This window comes from Melospiza melodia, chromosome 11 (genome assembly GCF_035770615.1).
Source record: "Melospiza melodia melodia isolate bMelMel2 chromosome 11, bMelMel2.pri, whole genome shotgun sequence".
Lineage (NCBI taxonomy): Eukaryota > Metazoa > Chordata > Aves > Passeriformes > Passerellidae > Melospiza > Melospiza melodia.
Window position 1 is genome coordinate 4,286,206 of NC_086204.1, and position 26,022 is coordinate 4,312,227.

The 26,022-nt window shown below is 53.7% G+C and overlaps 2 protein-coding genes across 2 annotated transcripts; one reads left to right on the forward strand and one right to left on the reverse strand.

Annotated features, from left to right (window-relative positions):
• The first annotated feature begins 468 nt into the window (after window positions 1-468).
• On the forward strand, window positions 469-20,374 carry LOC134422825 (ADAMTS-like protein 2). The gene is made up of 18 exons (XM_063165200.1): window positions 469-547; window positions 6,559-6,823; window positions 8,876-8,951; window positions 9,463-9,565; window positions 10,207-10,352; window positions 10,561-10,684; window positions 11,939-12,019; window positions 12,331-12,506; window positions 12,760-13,192; window positions 13,852-14,260; window positions 14,975-15,081; window positions 15,258-15,384; window positions 15,702-15,915; window positions 16,454-16,609; window positions 16,989-17,159; window positions 18,741-18,917; window positions 19,628-19,772; window positions 19,885-20,374. Exons 1-18 carry the CDS (start codon window positions 469-471, stop codon window positions 20,001-20,003), a joined length of 3,108 nt encoding a protein of 1,035 aa, XP_063021270.1. The 3' UTR covers window positions 20,004-20,374.
• Window positions 20,375-23,110: 2,736 nt separating this feature from the next.
• On the reverse strand, window positions 23,111-24,568 carry LOC134422762 (protein FAM163A-like). The gene is made up of 2 exons (XM_063165151.1): window positions 24,361-24,568; window positions 23,111-23,515 (listed from the first exon to the last, which is right to left on the reverse strand). Exons 1-2 carry the CDS (start codon window positions 24,451-24,453, stop codon window positions 23,111-23,113), a joined length of 498 nt encoding a protein of 165 aa, XP_063021221.1. The 5' UTR covers window positions 24,454-24,568.
• Window positions 24,569-26,022: the final 1,454 nt, after the last annotated feature.

A 26,022-nucleotide genomic window follows, 5' to 3' on the forward strand; every position in this document is an offset into this window, starting at 1 on the left:
GGGATTCAAGCGCCACCCAGCAAGAGCAGCTCCCCGTGTCCTGGGGATGCTGTGCTCTGTCCCGGCAGAGGGATGCCCTGGCAGGCAGAGCTTGCCTCCAGAGGGCAGGAAGGAGGAATCGGGCAGCAAAGGAGTTTTGTGCGGGAGGGAACGAGCGGAGCGCTCCGCCCGAGAGCGAGGGGCAGCCCGGGTGGCTCCGCAGGGAGCTCCAGGTGCCGGGGCGGCCGCGGGGGCTCGGGAAGGATCGCACGGAGCGAGCTCCGAGCAGGGAGCGGCAGGGCGGCGCGAGGGGCAGGCGGGGCGCGGCGGGGCGCGGCGGGGCCCGAGGAGCGCCCGGCCCCCATCCCATCCCATCCCCATCCCAGCCCCATCCCAACCCCATCCCTCCATCCCTCCCCCGCCGAGCGGCCGCGCCGCGGGTCGCCGCCCGCCACCCGGCAGGTTGTAAAGTCATTAACTCCCCCAGCCATGCCGGGCCGCGCTCCGCGGGCCCCGCCGCGCCCGCAGCCGCCGCTGGTGGGGCCGCCGAGCCGCCTCCTCCTCCGCGGCAGCGGCAGCAGCAGCGCGGCATGGCCGCCGCTCCCCGCCGCCTCCTCCTCCCGCTCCTGCTCCTCCTGCTCCGCGCCGCCGCCCCCCTGGGCGATAAGGTAAGCGCCGAGCCTCCCTCCTGCCTGCCTTCCTTCCCTCCCGTCCTCCCTCCCCTCGGCGAGCGCGGCGGGGCAGGCACGGACGGAGCGGGGTCCCGCCCGCGGCCCCTCGCCCTTCCTTCCCCGCAGGTTTCAGGTTCCTGGGATCCCCGCGCTTCCCTCCCTTGCACAGGCAAGAGGGTTCCGTCGCCTGTCCCCCAGGGTGACCCCGAGGAACAGGCTTTGCCCGCTGGCCGTGCCCGGCGCTAACAAAAGGCTGATGGGGGTGTGAGGATGCACCAAGAGGGTGCCAGCATCACCAGAGGGACCACGGGGGCGCGGCGCCTTTCCCTGCCCGGGGGCTCGCCCGGAGCTGCCCACCACGTCCATCCCTCCCTAGCAGGAGGCTGGCTCAAATTTAGGGCTGGAAACAAACAGATTTCCCTCTTCCCTGTCCCCCCTGCCACCCCCAGCACGGCTTCAGGCAGCTGCTTTAACCACGGGGAGCCTGTCCAGGCATCAGCGCCCCGCGCTGCCCTCATCTCTCCTCTGCTCCACAAAGGAGCCCTGACCCGGCCCTCCTCCCGGGGCACTTGTTTCACCGAGACCCTGTGCCTGTCCCGTCTCCTTCCCGAGCCCAGCCGGGGTGAGCAGCCCCGTTCCCGTGAAATCCGTGTTCCCGGCACAAACGCCGGCTTCGCGGGGCGCCGGCACTGCCCCTGCCTGCACGGGTCACTGCCTGCATTGTGCCTCGGCGCTCCCGCTTCCTCGAGGGGAACCCGGCCGCATTTCTTTGCTGCCTAAGGAATTCTGCTCTGCTAAAGGAAGAGGGTTTTGGGTTGTGTTTCCCACCCCCAGACTCACGGCTGGGATAAAGCAATCCCACATGAGCCGTTTTAGACACAGGGAAGACCAGACAGTGCAGATTTACTGGGGATAACTCAGGTCTGAGGAGCAGCAGTGTCTCCTGTTCTGGGGTTTGTCTTCATTTCGACGCTCAAATGTCTCATTCCCACTTTGTTTTTACCTCCCTGCCCATCTGCTGCCTGTTCTGTTTACCCTGAGCTGCAGGGCTAAGTCAGAAGCTTCAGGCAGAGCGAGCCAGGTCAGGCTAAACAGATGTGAAATTCGGGACCGACCGGGATGGATTCCTCCATCAACACGTGTGCCCTCCTGCCCCAGCAGCTGTGTTTGCACAAGGGCATCCCCAGGTGGGAGGAGGGCTCCCCGGGATAAAGACACACCAGCTCTGCCCTGAAGATTCCCTTGCTCCCCACGGAGCGCTCAGATCACAGATGATGTGCTGTGAATTGTCCCGGTGGCTGGTACTGATTGTTGTCGGTCTCTGCTACGAGGCAGCACACAAAATGCTCACTGGGTAACTAACCTGTGGTTCCCCCTGCCCTCCCGTTGTCCATAAAAAACATTTTACAAAGAGTGTCAGAAAACATCAATCCACAGTTTGGGCAAGCAGCTTCCGAACTAACTTCCTTCCTAACTGCATTCAATGCCTCTGCAAAACCTAGTGATAGATGTGTCTCATGTTTTCCATCCTTTCTAGCAGCTTGCCCCAGGATAAGAGTTGTCCTGCTTGCAGGGAATGACCTGACTTGGACCCAGTGTTCTGCAATGACGTGCAGCACTTGCCTGTGAACCTTCTGTCATGGCAGGATTATGAACAGAACTTGGTAGTTCTCCACTGGCTTCTGTTCACTGGTTTTCTAATTTGCTTTTCATCTGTGCCTCATTACACGGCCACATTTGTGTTACTTATCTGCTGCAATTCCACATCCTTAACAAGCTTCCATGTTCCCACAGATTACTGTTCTTCCTGATCCCTTAAAAATTATTCTGCATTGCTTGTTTTACCTCAGATACCTGCTCCAACGAAAAACTCCTCAGATACCTTGTTTCAGCTTTTCTAGGGAAAATTTGGGTTTGTGTCTGCTTCCAGTATTGAATCTCTCACACAGACTATTTAGTCTACACAAATAGTGTAAAACAATGACAGGATGAGAAATAGCTTTATACAAACCCCAACATAATTGCAACTGCTATTGTTTTTTCTCAGGGCTCTGGTGGAGTGTATCACCACAGCTTTAGCCAGAGAATGAGATGGGGAACCCAAACCAGGGGCGTTGAACACGGTCATTCATTCTCAGATAATAATCTGCCACTCATTCCAGGCATTCAGACATCTGAAGCTACTTAGTATTTCACTAAGTGGTGTGGTTTGCTGTGGAGAGAAGCCCTTCAGTAAAGGGATTGTGGAAATTTTTGGTAGAGGACATAGAGTTAACAGCCCCAGAAAAGGTCTGGGAAGAATTTATTTCATTTTCAGCTGCTGTTTCGAGTTGTCCTACACGCTCAGACAGGGCTGAGCAGAACATTTTACGACAGCTACTGTGCCCTTCAGTGGTGGCCCAGCCCTCAAGGCTGCAGAGAGAGCTTTTCCCCCAGCTCCTCTATTAAGGAGGCATGTTTGTGGTCTCTCTTCCCAGACAGCTTTTTTTCCAGGCTCTAATGAATCTCAAGATTAGGCACAACAATAAGCAACACGGGGGACTGGTAATTGCAGCCATTCCCAGGTCTCTGGGAAAGCCAGAGCAGCTCTGAGCTCATCCAGGGCATGACAGAGAGGCAGTGGAGAATTTATTTTATCCCTTTAAACTTCAGAAAGGCCGCCTGGAAATCCGATAGGATGTCAGGCCAGGCCCACCCTTGTGTGCAGGGCTGGAGCATTTGTTGCTTGTGGCAGCCTTTGTTTGGCAGGGGGGAGAGGGGAAGCAGCTGTTGGGCCTTGGCTTGGGCAGAAAGAGCTTTCAGTAGCTTGGAGAGTGGTGTTCCTGACACTGGCAAGAATGGAGAGAGGCATTTTATCCTGGAAAATTCCCTGCAGGTTCCCACGGCAGCCCTGCCATGGCCTCCAGCTCAGGTGTGCAGCACAGGAATGCCTTGGTCAGCCCCAGAGAGGAAAAGCTGCAGCTCTGCAACCACCAGGTTGCAAACCACCAAAGCACAGGAACCTCGGGGGAATTCTTGTGGGGAGCACCTGGCTGAGCTGGAATATGGTCTGTCTGTTCTAGGGATGGAAATTCCCATCACCTAAGGAATCATGTCTCCTTCAGGCAGAGCCCTGTGCATGTCCTGTGCTCTGGTGTTTCCAGCCTGCTCCTTTTCCATGATTCTGCAGCACAGTGCAAATTAGAGCAGCTCCAGCACCTCTCATAACCAGGACAGTGCAAAAAAGTTCAAAATTCAGCCCCTTTTATTTCACCCTCTGTGAGGAGTAGGTGGGTAGGGGGATTCATTTGTCCAGAATTCACTCTTGGGATGAGTGAATTCTGTACAAATGAGAGGCTTGAGAAACTGAAGCTAGGAGTTAATCTAATCTGGAGTCTGTCCCACAGCCCTTAATTTATTATCTAGACTTTTGGAAAATGTATGTATCTTCAATTAAAAACAAGAACAATTTGGGTGTTGTAGTCAATGCAGACTTATTTCTGACAATACAATAAATTCAGCACAGATTGGAACCAGCTGCCCCAGCTCCAAGTACCTGAAATCCCCACTCCTAGTCCAGGCCTAGGACTCTGATGCAGTCAAGCCATAAGGGACATGGCCAAGGGGACAGCTCAGCATTGTCCTTGCTTACACAAGAAAATAAATGCTCCCAGGGAAGCTCTGGCAAGGGAGCTTGGTCATGGAAAACCTGAGAGCCAAATCAATCTACTTAAAAAGTGATTGATTCCTCCAGCAGGGAGAGGAAGCAGGAGCAGGGATTATGGATATGGGAGAACACTTTCTATTAAAAGAACAAATCTCCCTGACCAGCATCTTCCAATAAATCTTCATCCTGTCACTGAGGTGCAGTGCAGAGATGTGTCCTATCCTATTTCTCACAGAAAGCAGCTCACAAAGGCAGGGAAGCTGATCTTTCCCGATCCTCAGCTGTGCCCCCACATCCCTGATCTCCTTGCACCCAGGCACAGCACCCCAAGAGCAGGAACCCTGGAAAGGAGCCTGCAGCTTCTCACCATTCCACACACACAAACCCTGCCTTGTATCTGGGGCAGATCAGCAGAGCAGATTATTTCACTACACCTGTTCTGCTTCTGCCCCTTCTCACCTGTTGGGATCACAAGATCCTCAGGGCAGGACTGCCTTGTAGGTTACAGCTACTCATGGTTTTACCTTCAGGCAGCCCATGTGCCTTATTGAAGGGGCAAGACACCAGCTTTGGGTTTTCCTCCAGCTATGGGAGAATCAATTTTGTGCTGAGCTCTCCACTCAGCCACCAGATAAATCACTGGAATTCTCCTTCCTGACAGCTGTGAAGAGCTCTTCCACCCCAGTCTTGAAATATGTGTCACAAAGCAGCATGGGAGTGGTCAGGGGAAGATTTTAGCTGAAAATCCCTTACAATGAGAGAATTTTGGTTTATTTCCTTTGTAAGTGTGGAAGCTACATAGTCAGAATTTCCATTTACAGTCTGATAATACACAGCGAGACAAAAATTCTCATAGGGAATTGGTTAAGATGATGGTTTGGGAGAACAGAAAAAGGTATTTTTGAAAACATGTCTGTTTCTCTTAATTTCACTTTCCTAATGAGCAGCTCAGCTGTTGGCCACAGCATTTGGTCCCTGTCAGCTCCAGCCAGAACACTGAAGTACAACAAAGAGTTTTATTATCTTGTTTTTGAAATCAGCTATTACAGTTACTGGAGGGCAAAGCTTCAGGTAACAGGGTGCTTTTCTGCAGCAGAGTTGGCTATCAGAAAGAAGCAACTGTGCACATTTCAACCATTTAAGTTACAACTCAAAACCATTTGCATGAAGCAGCTGCATCTCCTCTGCCCAGAGGCTGCTCTGCTGGCAGGCTCTGAGCAAACACAAGTTCTCAGGCAGGAATTACACCACAAAAAGAAGAGCACTTTGGCTTTATCACACCCTGAAAGAGCATAAAAGCCAAGAGACAGCCCAAGCAGTGAGCAGAGCACATCTGGAGATGAGCAAACCCTGCAGAGTTTTCTCTCCCATCCATCAGTTCTGCTTTGCAGAGGGTTCTTTACAGCAGGACCAACTAAACCCAGCATGTTTTGCTAACAGTAGCACTGATACAACTTCCCTGGGCCCTTGCTTTAAGAAAGCACACTTCACACACACTGAGTATTAATTTTTGTCCATTAATATTTAAACACTTGGCATTTTAGCTGGATAAATCCCTTCTAGTCACTGTCCTGTGTTAAACTCAGGGCTGCACTCAACACTACTCACAGCTGTGTTTCACCAAGCAGCAGATTAGTTCTTGCACAGGCAAGTTTGCCAAAGTCCCTGGGAGCTTTTAGACCATCAGACACTAAACAGGAAAACACTGCCAGGGAAAAAACCCAACTAAACCACGGAATTGCTTACCTGCTGGGAATTGTGGAGGCACAGCCAACAGCAGCTCACTGCAAGGACCCTGCTGGGGCCAGAGGAGCTCAGGTCTGCCAAATTTAAAGGGTGAGACCCAGCAAGGTGTGCTGGGAGAGGGAGCATTCCTCCTCTGAACATAGTGGGGTTTGTGGGGAGAGCCTCTGCTCCTGAAGCTCTCTTGAAAATTATTAGAGAATAGGAGCCTGGATCTGAGATGCTTTAGTCAAAAAGGGAAGGGTTTTCATGGAAATGCAGCTCTGAGGACTGACACCTGTGTTCTCCCAGCTTCCCTGCACGGCCAAGAGCTGCAGCTCTTCCTCTTCTCTCCTGAGCCAGGAGTGAGCAGTGGTGGGAGCAATGCTGTGGGGCCAGGCTGCAGCTGCTGTTTCTGCCACACATGTCCAGCCCTACAGCCCTTCTCCATCCCATGAGATCCCAAGGGATCCTGTTTCCCATGCAGGACTCAGTCCTGGAGGGAAGTTTTAATTTTGAGATCCTGGTGTGGCCCCACAGGGCTCAGCCCCTGCGTCCGTCCCACTGCTGGGTCTTTAGGGGGCACCCAGGTGACAGCACAGCTGCCTTTGGTGGTGAGGGGCTGCCAGGTGCTCCAGCTAACAATGCTCTGTTTCTGTCAGGACAGCAGTGAGGCAGCAGATGGAGCTGGCAGCTGGGATGAAGAGGTCACCAAGTGGTGGGGAGAGTGGAGCTCCTGGTCCACCTGCTCGCGCTCCTGCGGAGGGGGAGTGGCGTCCCGCGAGAGGCACTGCCTCACACAGAGGTGAGCTGGGGCCGTGGCCAGGGCTGTGCTGCGGGGCTGAACCCCTGGGCTTGCAGGGCCAGCCATTCCCTCCTCTGTGGCCCCTGGGAAAGGAAGGCAGCTGCTGTGTGTGGGGAGGGGAAAGGAGGAGCGCGCTGCAGTGGGCAGGTGACAGGCTCCCCATGGCACCCGCTCAGCCTGGCTTATCTGATGGGGAGCAAGGGGCTGCTCCTCTCTTGGAGTCCTGAAAATGACAGAGTTATGGGCTGGCTCTGTTCCTCTTCTCCTTTCCCTCACAAACCTTCACTGCCATGGCTGCTGTGGCCACTTCTGTGCTCAGGATGTGGGCACAAACTGCCAGACACCTTATGGGGACCTGATTTACTGCTGGCAGCAGCCAGCTCAGCCACATCTCAGCAATTTCCCCTCTTTATTCCCTGCAGAGCTGGCAAGTTTTGTCCCCTCTGTCATTTATCTGGCAGCATCTGCATTTGTCCCCTGCAGCTGTAACAGTGCTGGGGTCAGTGGGAGTGGGGAGAGCAGGGGAACTGCAGCTGCCTGAACCTCTGCTCTCCTCTCTGGGCTACCTTGCCACCATTCCCCCTCCTCCTGCTGGTCCTGCAGCAGCTCTGTGCCCTGCTGCCCAGGCTGTGGCTGTTAATGAGAGCAGGCACCCTGCAGCACAGCCAGCTTTCCCTTCTGCGTGAATGCACTCCTGAGCAGAGCACCTCAGAGCAGGGCCCCAGCCTGCCCTGCTCCCTGCAGCAGAAAACTCCTTTTTGGTGAGCTGGCTGGCAGCACGGTGAAGGTGCAGATGTGCTGTGGGACCTTCCCTCTGCATGTCTCTGCTGCTGCTGCTCCTCTCCAGCACCCTGGGAAAGCAGTGGGGAACAGCACAGGGAGGGAGCCTGGGGCTGTCCTGCACCCCTACAGCCAGAGCAGCCCTTCTGCCCTTTGCCTGCCTCCAGAACAGAGATTTTTCTCTCCATGTGATGCCAGCTCTATCCTTGACTTCACAGCTGGGGAGGGAAGGGCTTGCTGTGGTGTTTTAGTCCAGGGATCAAATTTAATTAAAAAAAAAAAAAAAAGAGAAATCCCAGCCCAAAGGTTTTTGCAGCTTTAAGGTGAATGGCTTAAGTGTGAGCCAGGTATGGCCACGAAATAATTTCTGCCTGAATCTGCAGGAAGCCTCTGCTTCTGAAAGGCATAGCACTTTTGAAGTCTCCTGCAAATTCAGGCTCTACCTGTGTCATGTAAAGCACTGCTCTGGAGGGACAGCTGCAGTACCTGCAGCCAGGCCAGCCTGAATCTGCTTTTGGTGTTCTTGTATCCTCAGTTCCCAGTGCTGTTTACACACTGTCTGCTGCAGGTCTTTACACACTGCCTAAATTATTTCGCAGATCATTACAGCATTGCCTTAACCTGTGCTCTCAGCCACTCTCCATATATCTGCACAGCTTTCAAGAATTATTTCTGTCTTTGCATCAGTATCTCCTTTTTGTCTTTGCATCTCCAGTATCTCCTGGAGAGCTCACAATGGCCAGAATGAAAGATTCCAGTGCTGACAAATTCCTATGGTTTTGGCTCATCACCTGCACCAGGCCTGCTCTGATCATCTGCTGGGGTGGCCAGTCCCCCTGACTATTGCACAGTGGATTAGTGGATTCTGTGCACAGACTCTCTGCCTATTGCACACTGGATTCTGGAATCACCTCCCCCAGTCACTGCAAGCCCTGGGCACATCCATAGGAGGGATGGACCATCAGGTTCTGTTGTCTTTTGGTCACATCAGCCCTTCTGGAGCTCAGAGCTGAAGGGCACAGGGGTGCCAATACTGCAGTTGCTCCCTGTCTGCTCAACCTACCCCAAAACAAGCCCAGCCCAAAGTCACAGCCCCCCTTAAAGCACTGAAGATGTGTTTCAGAGGAGATGTTGGCCAGTCTAGACCCAGAAAGCTCTGATGAAACACCTGCCTTGTTTCTCCCACTTAAGTCAGGCCTGACTCCTGTGTCATCCTCAGTACCTGGGTATTCACAGAGCTCCAGCTCATGTCAGGAAACTTCTGCTTTTCAGGCTCCAGATGCCCCAGGGAACAAACAGCACCATGTGTGTTGGTCAAGCCAAGCACTACCAACTGTGCCAGCAGCAGGTGGGAACCACTTCCAGTCCTGCCTGGTCCTTACTGGGGGTGTGGGACACAGGGGGTCCTACTTGGGGCTGCAAAATCACCAGCACTGGGGGTGGGATTTGTCCCTCAGGATGGAGAGAAGGGGTATGATCCTCTCCTGGGGGGGTGTGCCTTTGAGGATGTGGGAGATGGGCTCTGTTCTTTGGGACTGGGAGATGGGACAAAAGGATGTAAAAGCATATTTGTTGTGGGGTGGGGGGGGGGGGATGAAGTTTTTCCAGTGTGCTTTTCTTGTTGCTGCTTTTCCCATTGCTGGGAGAAATTTTTGCAGGGCTGTTAAAGGCAGCTGTTTTGAGAGGCCTTTGGCAATGAGGGCCTGGCCTTTCTGCCTCCCTTAGGGGACCTCCAAGCCCATCACCAATTCCTTCCAGGGTGGACAGGGCATTTTCATCCTGCAAGGATGGAGCAGCTGTCACAAGAATGGCTGTGAGATCGATAGGGAACTTTCTGATTGCATTTATTCCCTCCATAGCCCTGCCCAGCCAACACAGCAAGCTTCAAGCAGCAGCAGTGCTCCAGCTTCAATGCCAAAGCCTTTGGGAAGCACTATTACCACTGGATGCCCCTCTATCCAGGTGGGTTTTCACAACTTCACACCAGGGGTGAGGGTCAGAAAACACTCACAGGATCTTCTTGGGCACAGAAAAGTCCTAGGGGACAAGGGATGGATGCTCCTGGCTGCTCTGGGTTGCTCTGAACAGGTTGCTCATCCATTTCCCACACAGTGACTTCACATGGGTGTCCAGGTGTCCCTTGAGGCCCAGACTGAGTTCACCTGAGATACTACCCTGTTTCTGGACTCACCTGTTTTTCCATTAGCTGCCAAGGGGACATGGAACATCTGCAGCTGCTCAGGTGAATGGGGCAGAGCTGGCCACCAGTCCACACAGTCAGTGCCCCTCTTACAGCCCTGTCTTTATTCTTTTATGTGCATTTATGTGTGGCCTGGGATCTGCTGGTGCACATTCCCATGCTGGGCACAGTGATGGCACTACAAGGGCATGGCAGAAAGAGGGTTTGCCAGCAGGAAATATTTCTGCTTGGCACAGTCCCCAGTGCAGCCTCACACTGTGACCCCTTCACTGCTGTAAAATCCATGGCCTTGGGGTCTCATTGCAAGTGGCAGGAACATCCAGGGTGGCATCAAACCATCAGCAGGGACAAGAGGAAGGTCCCCCTTGAGCTGCCTGGTGACCCTGTGCCTCTGTCCCTGCAGATGACTACACCAGCATCTCCAACAAGCCCTGTGACCTGCAGTGCACCACCCGCAGCGGAGAGAGGCAGCTGATGGCCCGAGCACAGGATGGAACCTCCTGCAAGGACAGGACCTACCAAGGGGTCTGCATCAATGGGAAGTGTGAGGTGAGGCCCTGGCAGGAAGCAGTAGAGAAATTGGGATTTCACTTGCATGGCTGCACCTCCTGGTCAGCACAAAGCCGAGGGGAATTGAAGCAGAGGCCTCACATTGGATTCATTCATTACAACCCCCCAGAAGAGCACACAGGGGAAGACCCTGCCCCTGTGGAGATAAGCTGGCCCAGGAAACCCTCTCTTGTTTTGTGCTTTGCAGCCAGTTGGGTGCGATGGGAGCCTGTACTCGCCCCGGACCATGGACAGATGCAGGGTGTGTGGAGGGGACGGCAGCACTTGCCACCGTGTCTCGGGCACCTTCCGAAAGGCAATCTCACAGATAGGTACTCCCTGCTACCAGTCTGGAGACTTCACCTGCTGCTTCTCACCACCAGCTGGCATGGAGGGGGACTGGCTTGAACATGGGTAGGAGCTTTCCCAGCTGTTGGTGGAAAGAGTTGAGGAGTGCCACCAGCCCTGCTTAAACGCCTTCTGTGTTTTGTCCTTCTCACTTAATCATCAGAGGAGAGTGGTTTGATGTGCTCTATATTAGGCTGGTAAGGTTTCCCTTCACCTGTTTAGAATAGGAAGCAGCTGGGGATCTATTTGTTCCTATTGATTTTGGCATCTCGCCCACCTCAGATAATGTGAAGAGATCAATGAATCTTCTTTTATTTGTGCTACGTGTTCATCTGAAACCTAAGCTATGATGAGGGTCACAGCATTTTTTTCAACCTGCATTTAATCTCCTGCTTTCCCCAGCCCTGTGGCTGGCACAGCTGAGGGACAGACCCCTTTGAAATAGGGCTGAGGTTCCCTGCAGCCTGGTGGCCCTGTCCTCCAACCACAGCAGGAATGGACTGTGGTATGCTCGTTAGTAATTAACCAACTGTGGTTTGAGGATGTTTTGGAACAACATTTCACACTGATGTTGTTTCACTAGTTTGCCTCACTCCCTGCAAACAGCAGCCTAGAAAAGCACTCAGGCCCCTTTCCAGGGCAGGGGTAATGGTCTTACCCTTTGTAGCAGTAGGGGAACAGTTTTGGGCTCCCATTCCAGCCCTCAAAATATCTTACAGAACAGACAGGACCTGCGTTTCCAGTGGGAAAGACAAACTGCCAAACCATGTAGCTTTAAAAGGCTCTTATTTCCTCTCCCTTTAAAGGTCAATTTTTATGTTACTCCTGAGACAAATTCCATGGAGTCAGGAGCTGAGGGGACCTATGCTCTTTTTCCACCCTCTGTTCAGCATCAGCCCTGATCACTACTAGCTCTTTTTTCTGTGTTCTTGCCAGAAAGAGTGTGAAAGCATCCACACCCCCAAAGCCAGACTGTTTCCTTGTGCAGTTCCTTCCCGACTCCAAACCCAGCAGTGCTCAGACTGACATCCCTAATGGTGATCTGTTAATGGGATTGCAGAGGAGATCTGGGATGAGAGCTCACGGACTGGTGCAATGTGCATTTAGGTCCTTGGCACCCTGCTCCTGAAGGGCAGTGCTGCCTCCCTATAACCACACTTGTCCCATGAGCTGCTTTTCCCACCCAGACCTTTTTATTCTGCCCTGGGGGTCTCCTCATGCTCTGTTCTGTTCCTCAGGTTATGTGTTCATCACCAACATCCCTGCTGGTGCCACAGACATCCTCATCATCGAGCGCAGGAAAACAGAAAACATCCTGGGTGAGCAGAGGAGCTGATGGGTGTGGAGACCCCAGTTCAGCTGCCTGGGAGCTGGGAGGAGGCTCTCTGCACTGCCACCTATGCTGTGAGAGAGCATTTCCTCCAGGGCAGCTACATGGGTGCTTCATCTCTCCAAAAACCAAGGCCACCACATCTCCAGTGCTTGGAGAGACATTTGGAACCCAAGCTGGCTATGGGCAGGGCCTGGGCTTCTCTTTCTGCTGGGCTTTCCTCATCCGTGGGCTCTTTGCTCTCCTCAGTGCCAGAGCTCTGCAGAATGTCCCATTTGTCTGTCTTCTCTCTCTTTGAAGCGCTTGCTGATGAATCTGGACATTTCTTCTTCAACGGCAACTCTGCCATTGACAACCCTCAGAACTTCAGGGTGGCCGGCACCGTCTTCAAGTACCGGCGGCCCTCGAGCCTGAACTCGGATGGGCTGGAGTACATCATAGCTCATGGGCCCACCAACCAGTCTCTGAATGCCATGGTATGTGAGGAACCAGCCTTAGGGTTTCCTGCCTCCCTCAGATAACAGGAGTACAATCTTGTTCCCAAGCCAAACCTGGCTGTAGGGGGGTTGAGGAAGCCAGGCAGGTGGGTGGGGGCTTTCCTTTTGGATTTATGAGGATGCTGTCTTCTCTTAACAACCATCACCAAACAGATGTGGCTAGAAAAGGCTTTTGGGAAATTCATACCCTTAAAATAAAAACAGTTTTGTTTTCTTTCCCCGTTTCCTCCAGTACTATAACTTTAATGGGAAAATGCCTCACATAACTTACGACTACACTGTGCCACGGACACCGCCCCTCCGAACTGCAGCCCCTGCTCTTGCCAGGCCTCTCTACCACCACCTACCAGGGACCAGCCAGAGCCATCCCATTCCAGCCAATTCCAGAGCTGCCCAGACAGACTTCAATGCCACGTGGCTCTCCCTGTCACCAGAAGACACCAGTGAACAGCTTCCTCTAAGGGAAGGGCAAGAAGATTTAGACTTTGGTCCCCCACACTTCTTCCAGACCAACTCCACCAGTCAGACCCAGGACTGGGGCTGGGAACAAAGTGAAGAGAAGGAGAAGTACGACTTTCAGATCAGACAGGTCTACCATGCAAACACAGCAGGAGAGGAAGAGGAGGAGGAGGAAGCAGCAGCAGTTGGTGAAGAAACAGAGTTGGGTTGGTTGCTTTGTTTTTCCTTCCCCCGTTGTATTGAGTGGAAGCAGACATTCTGCAGTGGTCTTCTTGAAATCTGAGGTGGCTTTAGCATCAGGGTGAACAGGAGGGAAGGATGGTAAATAGAGGGGTGGAGACAGGGAGCAGCCTGGGCCAGTAACTGAGGGAAGGAGAGGCTGAGAGAGGAAGGCCACAGGGAGGAGGTGTTAGGTCATAGGTTGGACTTGATGATCTCAAAGGTCTTTTCCAATCTGGTTCATTCTGTGGTTCTGTGATCCTGTAATATGGATTAGGCAGAGCACTCACTTGGGGCCTGAGCTTGGCAGATAGGGCAGTGACAGCAACAGGGCCTGGCAACAGTCCAGTGATCATCAGGGCACAGCAAGGGGACAAGTCATATCTGAGGTTGATCTGGGAGAGCCATACAACAATTCAGGAATAAGAACACAGGCAGCACTGTGCAGCCCAAGACTGAAGGCCCAGACTGGAGCTTAAATGGGGCTCCAGAGTAGTGGGTGGACAGAGTAAGGGCTTGGCTGAGGTAATTAAAGCCTGCTGATGCTCCCTGGTAGAAATCTTTTGATTTTTAGGCTGAACACTGAATGTTTTTTGCCTGAAGTACAAGCCACCCCATATAGTTAAAGCTTGTATCTTCATTCCAGCTCTCAGGTTCAACCAAATCTCCATCAGCACAGCCGTGCCCTACAGCATGAGGAGGCCCGAGCTGTCGGAGAAGAGCCGTGGGACGTCCTCCAGGCTCCGTCTCCTCAGGCGCCTGTGTCACCGAGACCCCCACAACGCCGCCTTCTGCAGGGAGCTGCAGCCCCTGGCAGCCAGGCTGGCCCCCAGGAACTCCACTGCCAGGCTCTGGCCCCACTGGCCCCACGGCCTCCACAGAGCCCTGGCTCGCAAGAACTCGCTGGAGGAGCTGAAGGTGGAGGTGTTGGCTGGGAGCCAGGGGGAAGCAGCCAACTCCAGCACGATGGCATCTGCGCAGAGCCCTCTGCTCGGGGCCAGCCCCACGGCCAACAGCAGCCAGGCAGAGCCCCTGCGAGCCCCTGGCACTGAAAGGTGGCACCTGATTTCCTGGGCATGGTTGGCTGGGGAGGGAGGGCAAGCCAGTCCCCTGCTGTCCGTGATGTCCCCACTCACCAGCGTCTATCCATGGAAGCTGCTATAGGTGCTTCCTCCAGACTGATTGTTACAACTGGCCCGACACAGAGCTCCTGGAATATATTTCAGGGTCAGTGGACCCTGAAATGGTGTTGAAGGGCCTGGTGTGGTTGTAAATAAGGCCAAGAATCCACAGCATGCCATATATCCATCATGTCCCTTCCTGTCCCATTTTTCTGGGCACATAAGCTTCTGTAAACATCTGTCAGGAGACTGAGGAGCAACTTCTAAATATTTCTGGCAAGCCACATATGAAATCTCCCCACCACATTATATCATATGAGAGGCACCTTGCTTGAGCTTCTCTTTCCAACTCAAATCATGCCTCAAGGCAAGGTACAAGCTGAGGGCATCCCCATGGCTGGCAAACCCTGATATACACAAGACTCACTATGAACGATGCTTCCTCCTTACTAGTTCAGTTTGGGAGGTGGATCAAGGCTTTGCACTCTCTGTTCATCAGTGGTCTGCCTTGCCCAAGGTGGGGGAAATTGAAAGCAGAAATACTGGCTTTCTTTCCACCTTCAAAGACAGTAAGGAGGAATTTCCCTATATTTCATGTTTGCAGCAATTTTTTTCATTTTTAGCTCACACCACCTCCTTTTTCCACAGCAATGAGTTTGATGTGAGCCCCGTGGGCCATGATGACATCAGCTTGGCTGACATGTATCGCTGGAAAGTCTCAGCTTATGCCCCCTGCAGCTCCACCTGCACTTCAGGTAGGTTTGGCTTCATCAAGTGAGGTGCTTTTGGGCTGCTGAGGGAGAGAATCCTGGTATTTCTTTATATGACAGGAAGAGTTTCAGATGCAGTGAGCACTCCAGCTGTTCAGTGCTGCTGGGAGGAGGCTCTTGGCTCTGATGGAGCACAGCTGAGGGTGTTGCTGGCCCAGCAGGTATCAGCACCTCCTATGCCATGTGTGTGCGCTACGATGGAGTGGAAGTGGATGAATCCTACTGTGACGCCCTGACCCGACCAGAACCCACCCATGAATTTTGCACAGGGAGAGACTGCCAGCCTAGGTGAGTGGGAGTGACATCAGCTGTCCACAGGGAGATACTTTTCTAAGGATCACTTTCTGCTCAAGGCATACAGCCATTTTTGGGCTGAAAGGTATGCTTAAACTAACAAGACCTCATATCCCCCTGTAAGCAAAAAGAGGGGAAGAATTTGGGACCCTGCTAAAGGCCAGAACCACATTTACTCAGACGTGATGAGCAGAGCCACAGCAGCAGCTGCTGGGTGAGGAAGCTCTGGGTGTGCAGCCTGTGTTTCTGCCACCCCATGCCCCTGGTCCCCCTTACCTGGGTGTTCCTTTGTGCTTTCTCTGCTCGTGGAGGTGGGAGACCAGCCGGTGGAGCGAGTGCTCGCGGACCTGCGGCGAGGGCTCCCAGTACCGCACCGTGCGCTGCTGGAAGATGCTGGCACCGGGCTTCGACAGCTCCGTGTACGACGATCTGTGCGAGGCAGCGGGGCTGGCCAGGCCCATGGAGAGGAAAGCCTGCAAGAACAAGGCCTGTGGGCCCCAGTGGGAGCTCTCTGAGTGGTCTGAGGTAGGCTTCGCTCCCAGAGCTGGGTACCAGCGTTGGGAGATGGCCTGGAGGAAGGTGGCTGGAAGGTGTTGGGTGCTGAGGAAGCCCCTGGCCAACTGCACCCTGGTTCTCCACATGGAGTGCCTTTATCTGTAGCTGGACTTTGCAGACAAAGTCCATTGCAAAACATTTTTTCTAAGGTCACTTCTAAAGCAGGACAGTGACCAAGTGAAAGGGACAATTGGGAAACTACCATGGAGATACAAAAAAAACTAGAAGTCCATTGCAGCCCCTTTGACTGACTGCTCTGGTTGTGGCCCAGTGACTTTACACAGCAGTTTAGGCATCAACCCATTGATGCGTTGAAGCTCTAGGTCCCAAAATAAATGAGCAGCAAAGGTAGAGGTGGACACAGAGGCAGACACAACTTTTTTTGTCCCTGCTGGGGCCCTTCCCCTCCCTCCTAGAGCAGCAGGAGGGAAACAGGAGGCGGCACAGCCGCTTCCCCACCTTGCTCCGTGCTCCGAGTGCCGGGGCTGACTCGCTGTGTCCCTTGCAGTGCTCGGCGCGGTGCGGCGCGGCGGGGACCATGAAACGCGAGGTGCGCTGCTCCGTGGAAGCTCCGCTGTGCGATGAGTCCCGCAGGCCCAGCAGCGAGAGGGAGTGCACGGGCCCGCCCTGCGACCGCCGCTGGACCGCCTCCGACTGGGGCCCGGTGAGAGCGGCCGGGCTGCGGCCTGGCACCCAGCGCTGGGCTGCAGGCTGGGAGCGCCCGGGCAGACCTGCTGCACATCTCTGTCGGCTCTCCTCGGGCAGGGCCAAGCTACAGAAACTAAAATAACCTCTGGTTTTGGCTCTCGTTGTGTATATTTTGGTTAACTGTGTGAGCTGAGCTCTAGTCAATAATCTGGGAAGCTCAGGGCACCTGGAGAATGGAAGAGCCTTACTAAATGAACATCTAAAGCCCCTTGGGATGCAGTGCAACAGTCCCAGTGTTAGGGCTGGACTCTGGACTTAACTCTGCAGGCACCCCCAACCCTGCCCTGTCCAATCCCCTGCTTTCTGATGTGTCTAAATGCCTTTTGCTCTCCAAGTGCTCAGGTTCGTGTGGCGAGGGGCGCATGAGCCGCTTCATCGCGTGTCGCAACCTGGAGGGCAAGGTGATCTCCAGCTCGCAGTGTGACCCGGCCACCAAGCCCCTGGCTGTCCACCCGTGTGGAGACAAGAACTGCCCTGCACACTGGCTGGAGCAGGAGTGGGAGCAGGTAAAGCCAAGCTCTGTGTCCTCAGAGCTCCTTTCCACCCAATATCCCACAGGATGTGTTAGGAACTTGGCTCCCTTGGCAGAGCACAGCTGTCCCTCCAGACATGGATCTGTATCCTTGCCCCAGCTCCTTTGAGAAAGAGGGAAGGAGTATCCCAGCTTGTCCCTGCCATACCCTACAAAAACCCCAAAGTTTGTGGCATTTGCTGCCTTCCCAAGGAGCTCCACGGGAGGGCAGCAATACCTTGAGGAAAATGCTCTCCCACCTGGCTCCTCAGCAGAGCCGTGTTCACTCATCCCCTCAGAGGACGTGAGTTTCCCACCAGTAAAGAGAAAGTCTGACCAAAACCAGCTTCATCTCTGATAAGTAACAGCTGGAGGTAAACCTGAACCACAGCGCAGATCCCTGTGCTGGAAGTCACATCCAGACCATAACAGGGTACTTTCTTCAGGGATTACAGTCCAGTGAACGTGGTCCAGGTGCTCTGTTCCCCCCAACACTCAGTCTCTGCACTTTTTTTACTCTCTTTCTGTTGCTCAAGGCCAAAAGACTTCATGCTTTGCCATACATGCTGATCCAAATCCCAGAGTATCCAAAGAAACACATCGAGTCAGTTGTGAGGCTTGGGCTTTTTCTTTGAAGTCTCAAGCAAAACAGGGATCCACATAGCACTAAGGAAGAAGGTTTCTAGGAAATAAGGGAAGCAGCCAAGCTCTCCTCCCTCCAATCATGGCTAAGCCTCTCTTCTCACTTTGCTCCCTTTATAGCTGCTGACTGCATTCAGTTGAGGCTCCTCCAGCACCAGTAACAAGCACAGGCTGGTTAAACCTGGCGGTTCTGTAGCCCTCCATGTGGGTCACACACAGTCCTCAAGTGCCATTTTCAGCTGTGACACGGCTGTAAAACTCATCAGAGCTCAGAAAGACCAGCTGAGCTCTCCACCTTTGCCTATGCCAGCTTCTTTGCTGTGTTTCTTCACTGATGAGCTCTGAGCTTTCAGGATGACTAAGGGCGGATGCAAGCCAGTTGTGCTGGCCCTGCTGTGGTGAAAAAGAACTCAAAGCAGTGAAATCTCAAATTGGCAACTGCCTGCATGGGCATCAGGGAGCAGATCCTGCCTCCTGCTGCTTTTCCTGGTGGTGTCCTGAGGGAGAGAGCCCTCCCAGCTCAGCCTGCACAGCTCTGGGTTCAGCAGTGCTTGTCTGTGCACATCACCTGCACTGCACCACTTGGGTCCCCTTGGGTCCACAGAAAGCTTGGCAGCACTCCAAGATGTAGGTTGCTACATGCATTTGCTATCTGGATTTTCAGAGCAGAGCTACACATAAAATAAGACAGGAACAGGCTCTTGCAGTCTTAGCTCTGCTCCAGGCGCCCTGTGGTAGCTGCTCTCGAGGCCAGCCAAGGTGAGCTCAGCTGAACACTAATTACCAGCATCTGTCCCTGCCCCTGTGGCCTGGGCAGCACTTCCCTCTGTCAGACTGGTGTTAGCACAGGCATTAAGCCTCCCTTCTGGGCAGAATGGCCTCTTGCCTGAAGCTGGAGCACCATTTGTCACCAGGCTGCTCTGTTCCCTCGCAGTGTGACGCCAGCTGTGGGCGAGGGGTGAAGACCCGGCTGGTGCTGTGCGTGGGCCTGGAGAACGGGCTGTACAGGGAGTACCCTGAGAAACGCTGTGAGACCTCTCCAAAGCCTGAGGAACAAGCTGTCTGCTTCAGGAGGCCATGCTCAACGTGGTTCACCACCTCCTGGTCCCAGGTAGGGCTGGGGGTGGCGGGGAAGGGGAGGCCTCAGAGACCTGGTTGGTGGAGCAGATGTGTACTGAGGCTCTCTGGCAGCCTGCTCTGCCAAGGATCTGTCAAGTCTGGATGGGACCCCAAGTTCTGCTCTGCCATGGATCTCTCAAGTCTGGATGGGACCCCAAGTTATGCTCCTCTGCAGCAGGATGATACTGTCACATGCAGGCTGGAGAAAATTATGCAGCATGGGGGTTATTGCCTCAAGAAGAGCATGCACCACACTCCAAGCATACAGGATAATAATGTCTCCTCTACTCCCAGAAATCAAAGTTTTGTCTTTCCCTCTTTCCCTTAGTAACTAGTGAACATTTAGGGTATGGGAAGACTGGGGAGCTGTGTCTGGCTTATAGCAGCCTTTTCCTCCATTTTCTATCACAGCATCAATGCTCCAAACAAAAATGGAGCTGCATTCAATTCTGAGCTGCAGCAAAGAGATAAAAAGCAAACTCTCCCTTGTTCTGCCCCAATCTCAACTCAGGGATGCTTTCCTCCAGCAAAAAGAAAAATGGAGAGTAAGTTTGAGATCAGCGTGGCATTTGACCCAAACCTCCTCAAGACCAGGGATCCAAAGCAGGGATTGGGAGACCTCAGTAGAGCAAAGAACTTGGGAGCTGCAGAAAACCAGGAAATGGCTCTCATGCTCTCTCTGCTGTTTCTTGACCCCGGCAGTGCAGCAAGACGTGCGGTGCTGGCGTGCGCCTGCGGGAGGTGAAGTGCTACCAGGGGGAGGCGCTGGCTCAGGGCTGTGACCCCGCGGCCAAGCCAGAGGCCAGGCAGGTGTGCCAACTCCAGCCCTGCCCCACGGAGGCACCAGGTACATCTGGGAGGGCAGGGAGGTGGAGGAGCCCTTGGCTTTGTCCCTGATGTCCGTGCTGGGGAAGCACACCTCCTTTGTAACCCCTTCTGTGTGTGCTTCTGCTCCCCAGAAGATGCCTGTGAAGACAAAGCGACGGCCAACTGCGTGCTGGTGCTGAAGGTGAAGCTGTGCTCACACTGGTACTACAGGAAGGCCTGCTGCTGGTCCTGTCGCCTCAAGTCATCCTGAGCACTGCCAGGCCCTACTTCCCTTCCAAGTTCAGGGGCAGCAGCCCCCTCAAGCCAGACTTTCCACTTGAAGCCACCCCACTTGGCCTGCTGTGGAGCCAGTCCCTGTAGAGCAGCCTGCTCAGCGAGGAAGGATTTTATGACTCAGTCATCACTGTTCCCTCTCCACCGAGAGGGTTTTACACAAGACAAACCATCAGTGCCTAGAAAGCTACTGAAGAGTGAGTTAGGAGAGCCTGTCCCTGCTGTCATCGTGTCCAAGGGCACCAAGGCCAGCCTGCAGCAGGGCAGGGACAGCAGCATCCCTCTGCTCTGCCCTGCAGGCTTCCTACTACAAGGGCAACTGCCAAAACACACCAAAAAATTGTCACAATAAAGAGATAAACTATAAAACTGTGCATTTGGGATGCATGTGCCTAGGCCAGAGCCAAGGAAGGAGCAGGGGACACAAGAGCAGCAGGAGCAGGAAGGGTGGGGAGGAAAAACCCTTGCACCAGTAGAGCTTCCAGGCAGCACTGGATAAAGCCCTTTTGGTGCTGCCTGCCAAAAGAACAGAAACCACTCCTGGTTTGTATTTCAAAGTCCTCATTTATTTCTGACATTGAATTTGGACCCATAGCTGAGCAACAAAGACAGAGAATAGTAACAGGAGGAATCTGAAGTGGAAAAAAACCTGGGATCCCTGCCCCTACCCCATCCTGTTTTTCCACCAGCTCCCAACCCTCTAATTCTCAGCTGCATCCCCTGTGTTTTCAGCCCTTCCAGACTCACCCATTTCCCTGTAGCCATGCCAGACCCAGGGTGTGTGTTGGCTGCAAGGCCAACCCTCATCTTGGCCATCTGGCTGCTCTGGAACTGCCTCCCCAGCTTTGGCGCCTCGTTAGCCCGCAACAGGTCACGCTTAATTTGCTTGTGACAAAGATGACAGTGGAGTGGCCTTCCTTCTACCACGAGGGTGACCCCCAGCAGTGTGTTACTCCCACCCTCTGGAGGTCATGGCACTGCCATGGTGGTGGAAAGCCTTTCTGTGTGCCAAGAGGTAGAGTTGGATGGCGGGAGCTGCCGTGGCCATGTGCTCTGTGCCTGCCAAGGGGATGGCATCCAGAGACCACGGGGCTGTCTGGCAGGGACCATGCTGGGACACATTAACTTCTCCTGGCTCCCAGCACGATGAGACCTAGCTGAGCAGATGCTCTAGTGGCAAAGAATGGAATTTATCAAGTTAGCCAAGATATTCTTCCAGTTACAGACCATGTTTCCAGGGAGGAGCACGGGCTAGACGGGAGGCAGGAGGAGCTGCAGACTATTGACCAGTGGGATCCAGAGAGCTTTGCTGCTGGTAACTTTCATCTTCCCTCCTGCCTGCCCTTAATGTCAGAGGACATTAAAACCTGCTATCACTATTTGGAGAATGGACAGAGACTCTAAAAAGGCTGTAGCCAGCCTGAGTCTCCAGGTAATGGAAATGCAATGTCTTTTTGGGCTGGAGGTGGGGGAGATGGTGCATAACATTTGCTCAGAAGTGTATGTAAAACACAGGCTGGGGCAGTGTGTTTGGTTACAAGGACCATCACCATGTTTTGTGATGCTTTGGCTCCGTTCTTCAGAGAATTGCCAAGGCATGGGCAGGTCCAATGTGTACATCAGCCTGGTAAAGTGGATATTTGAGGCTGGTGCACTGTGTGCCTCTGTGCTGAGACCTACTTTTTCTGTGTGTGAGCGGGGAGGTCAACTCCAAATCCTTCTGTGAGCAGCGGGATGATTTCTGAATTGCAGTGGTGAAAATAAAATCCCACCATTCACGTTTCTGAGCAGTCCTACCCTATATTGCGAAGGCATGGCAAGGGTTTCCTGCCATTGCCTCCAACAGCATCTGCAGGGATCACTGCTGTCCCCATCCCTCCTCCCTGCCGTGAATGGGAAGTGCTCAGCAGAGCAGTCCTGCACTGGTTGCTATGGAAGTGCCTGGGAATGATGGAGATGTCCCTTTAGTAATTTTTCACCTAATTTGATTTATGGAGGAAGAAGAAACTTTCCCACATTCATTTTTGCAGAAAGGCAGAGTCACTGGCTGTCATTGCCGGCTGCAGTGCCTGTGAACCCACGTTCACATGTTCAAGACACATTTGGGTCTTGCACCCTCTTCTTCCAGACACAAAAGCAGAGGGACCCCAACCACCTGAACATCATTCTCCAGTGGGAGTGCCCTGCAAAGAAGACATGAGCCAGTGGGCTCTGCTGTCAAAAAGCAAAATCCATCCTAAAGCCAACCTTCCTCTGGCTGTCGGAGCTCTTAGGGTGGGGCTTTGAAAGCTGAAGGTGACCAAAACTGGTTATTTAGGAATTCAATTCTTCCCATAAGTAAAATCTTGCCATATTCATGGGTCCAAGTTAAAATTGTTCCTAAGAAAGCTTGTGAACAGTAGAAGAGGTGGGGGCTTTGGCCGCAGAAGGACTGGCCTGTGCCTGTTGGCGTGGGTGAGCTCTTTTGCGAGGAACTTTGCCTCCCTCGGCAGTGACCTAAATTCATGTCCTGAACTTCTTCAGCACGTGCAAAGACCGAAGCAGGTGGGAGACGGTGCCCTATCTTACACTTGAACAGAAAAGCAAACTGCTAGCGGCAGCTGACACAGCACGAGGGGAGCAGGATGACCTGGATCTTCCCTTCTTCACTTCCCCACGGCTGAGGAGCACTGCCATGCCCTGCTGGGCACTGGGATTCATGGGGATGGCAGCTGGCCCTGGATGATCAGCCCATTGCTCCGCGTGCCATCAACTCGGCTGGCTGCGTGGGGACACCGAAGGCCTCACTGGGCTCAGGGAGCCGGGGGGAATTAGATTAGGTTGTACTGTACATAGCCCTCGTTAGACAAGTCCCTTTGGGAGAGAGAGTAGAGAATAATGACACTTATTATGGGTTCAGAGATGGCCGGTTCAGCACTGCCCTTTGAGGTCTCACTCGCCTTCTGGCCTGGCCGTGCTGGGCGCCTCAGCAGGGCCGCGCTGGCCTCGGGCTGGGCTGCGGGCTCCTCTCCTCAAAACCAAGCGAAAAGCCCCTTCCCTGGAGCGGTGCCAGCCGGGGACACCCTGTGCTAGCGGCAATGGTGACTACACCTCCGTGCTGATGGCCCGCGGGTTCGGGAAGCTGTCGCGGAGGAGGCCGTGGCGGCTCACCGTGTAGCTTTGCAGGGAGGCCATGTTGAGGGGCGGCCCCATCTCCTTGTAGCACGCGGGGGCGTAGGCGACCCTCTCGCCGCCGTTGCGCACCATGTCGGCAGTCCGGATGTAAAAGGGGGAGCCGTAGGGGGAGCACGTCGGGCAGTAGGTGTGAGCCCCGTGCTGGTTGAGCTCGCCGGGCGGCGGCGCGGGGCTGCCCTGCCCGTCCACCATGCGGGAGCTGCAGGCGTTGCACATGACGAGGTGCGAGTGCGCGGGCAGGTCGGGCTCTTCCTCCTCCTCCTCCTCTTCCTCCTCCTCTTCCTCATCGGAGTCATTTTTCTTGCAGCAGTAATACTGCAGGAGAGGGAAGGGGCTGTGTGAGGGGAAGGCGAGCAGCCGGTGGGGCGGCCCTGCCGCATCCCCGCTGCCCTCATCCCCCTCTGCCTGAGGAACCCTCCGGGGCCTCTCGCTGACCTGCTCCATCATTCCTGCGTCCTGGGAAGCGGCAGAAGCCAGACAAAACCTGGATCTGAGCGTGCTGCAGGAGGCACCTGCTGGGGAACTCACCCTCATCATCCCCCTGTGAGGTTTGCAAAGGGAAGGTATTTCATCCTGCCGGCTGCAAACTGCTCCAAGTAAGCGCTGTGCTTTTCATCACACGGGCATTGCTGCATGGCACAGACTTCACATTAACTTTTAAAGAGCAGGAGGTTGTAGCTAGCCGTTGTTGAAAGCCTCCTCGGTTAATTTACAAGGGGAAAAAAAATTATATAAAAATCTCCATCTGGTATTGCAAACCCAGCCAAGCCTGCACCTCAATTAGCAAGTGCTGCAGAGCCTCAAAAGCCTCAGGGCAGTACCCCCCACATCCAGGGGAGGGAAGGACATCACTGCAGCATCCCTCGGGGGATAGGAGGTTTCAACTCCCTGCCATCATAGGCAAAAAAAAACCCCAAAAAACATCCAGACCCTTTCTGCAGCAGCACCTTGGCTCGGGGAGCACATAATCCTAAAATATCCTGAGCTGGAAGGACAGAGTCCAACTCCTGGCCCTGCACAGGACAGCCCAAAAATCACACCATGTGCCTCAGAGCATTGTCCAAGTACTTCTTAAGCCCTGGGAGGCTTGGGGCTGTGACCAGTGCCCTGGGGAGCCCGTTCCAGTGCAAGGTGGGGGTGGCAAGGCAGAGGACACTCACCTGTAGCCTACAGTAGCAGAGCACAGCAATGATGCACAGTAGGATCACCGTCGCTAGGATTCCCCCGGTGATAACAACAGTTCCCGCTGTCATCCGACCGATTCTCCATCAAACTCTGCAAGGCAGGGACACAAAACTCACCTTCCCTGGTTTTGTCATCACATGATGGACGTGATGCCCGCAAGCCATCCCAAAATATTGCATCCTCATTCCCCAGGTGGAAAAGCATCGTCGAATATTATCATCCTCCTCCTCTTAATGAGAGGACACTGAGATGCAGCATCACATCCCCTCACTGTTATTGCTGCTCTGGCTTGGGGTCTTTGTCAAACACCCCTCAGCCCACTGGCAAAACCTCACCCTTACTGAGCCAAAAGGGATGATTTCCATCCTCCTGGCAGAAAATCCAGTTTCTGCTTCAAAATGCAGGAGCAAACCTGGACTTTTTGCCAGGCAAAGCCAAAGGGGAGCCTCTGAACTCCACAACAGTCTGAGCCCCAAAATGGCACGCTGGCTGCCTGGCAGGCACTTAGCAAGCAGCCCCCACCCCATTCCCATGCCATGGCACCCAGGGGATACTCACATTCAGTGACGGAGGCGTTGGACCTGCAAGAAGTGGAGGGAGAGCTTAGACATGGCCTGACAGCTCCCCTTGCACCTGCCTGCCTTTCCCCATTTCCCAAGAATTTGCCTTGATTTGGGATGTGCAGGAGGCCCTGCTTCACCCCCGTGCCATTTTCTCTAATTTGAAGCAGGGAAAGGAGGCATTTCCCAAGCCCTACAGGAACAGGGCACAGGCCTGGCTTAGTCAGCACTTGGCCTTTTCCACTTTAAAATTTATTACAAGGGAGGCGGATGCCTCATTGCACTGATGCTTTAGGTGCCGCTGGGAAACGAAATCTCTCCTCCATCCCCTCCAGGAGCCCCAGCATCCCCCTCCACCCCACCCCAGGGACACTTACCCAGAAAAGGACAGGCAGGATGTCACAGTCACACCGGCCCAGGGCCGGATGGTGGGGTCAGGGAGCACCACATGGCCACAGGGACACTCAACAGCCCTGGGAGGGAGAACAAGGAGAAAAACTCCACTGTCAGCTCATCCTCCTTCCCAAAGGGGCTGCCCAGTGTCTCCCTCCCCACCAATGCCACCTCTGTCACCGCATTGGGGCTAAACAAATTGAGGTTTTTTTTAAGGAGGCTGTCAGGAAAGGTGGGTGCTGCAAAGATGGGTAAAGCAAATTGCCAGGAAAGGATGATGCCATGCCCCAAATCTGCCATTTCATCAAAAACTGGGGACTTGTAGCAAGAAGTGCATGAAATACGCCAGTCACTTGTTTTTAACATTTTAAAAGCCTAATAGTAATAAAATTGTTATATAAATAGTAATATAATTGGAGTAATAAAAATTTGGACAATTAGGATTAGGACAATACAAGACAATAAAAACAAAGCATTCCAGACAGTCCGGGTACCTTTTCTGGGCAAAATAAGCTCGAAAAAGGACCCACATTAACAGAGGATTAACCCTTAAAAGCAACAGCCTGCTGCATATTCATACACCTCATCCATGATGCATAAATTGCATTCAAACACAGGATTCTGTCTGGGCAGTGTCAGCTTCTTCCTCTGAATCCTGACTGCATCTTCAGGGCTGAGTGAGGT

Bases quoted from the DNA above. Each gene is read 5' to 3' on its own strand.
- LOC134422825 (XM_063165200.1), top strand. From the start codon at position 469: ATGCCGGGCCGCGCTCCGCGGGCCCCGCCGCGCCCGCAGCCGCCGCTG. The intron at 12,507-12,759 runs GTATGTGAGGAA...CGTTTCCTCCAG, and splicing joins ACCAGTCTCTGAATGCCATG to TACTATAACTTTAATGGGAA. The intron at 15,385-15,701 runs GTGAGTGGGAGT...CTGCTCGTGGAG, and splicing joins GGGAGAGACTGCCAGCCTAG to GTGGGAGACCAGCCGGTGGA.
- LOC134422762 (XM_063165151.1), bottom strand. From the start codon at position 24,453: ATGACAGCGGGAACTGTTGTTATCACCGGGGGAATCCTAGCGACGGTG. The intron at 23,516-24,360 runs GTGAGTGTCCTC...CCTCTCCTGCAG, and splicing joins TCTGCTACTGTAGGCTACAG to TATTACTGCTGCAAGAAAAA.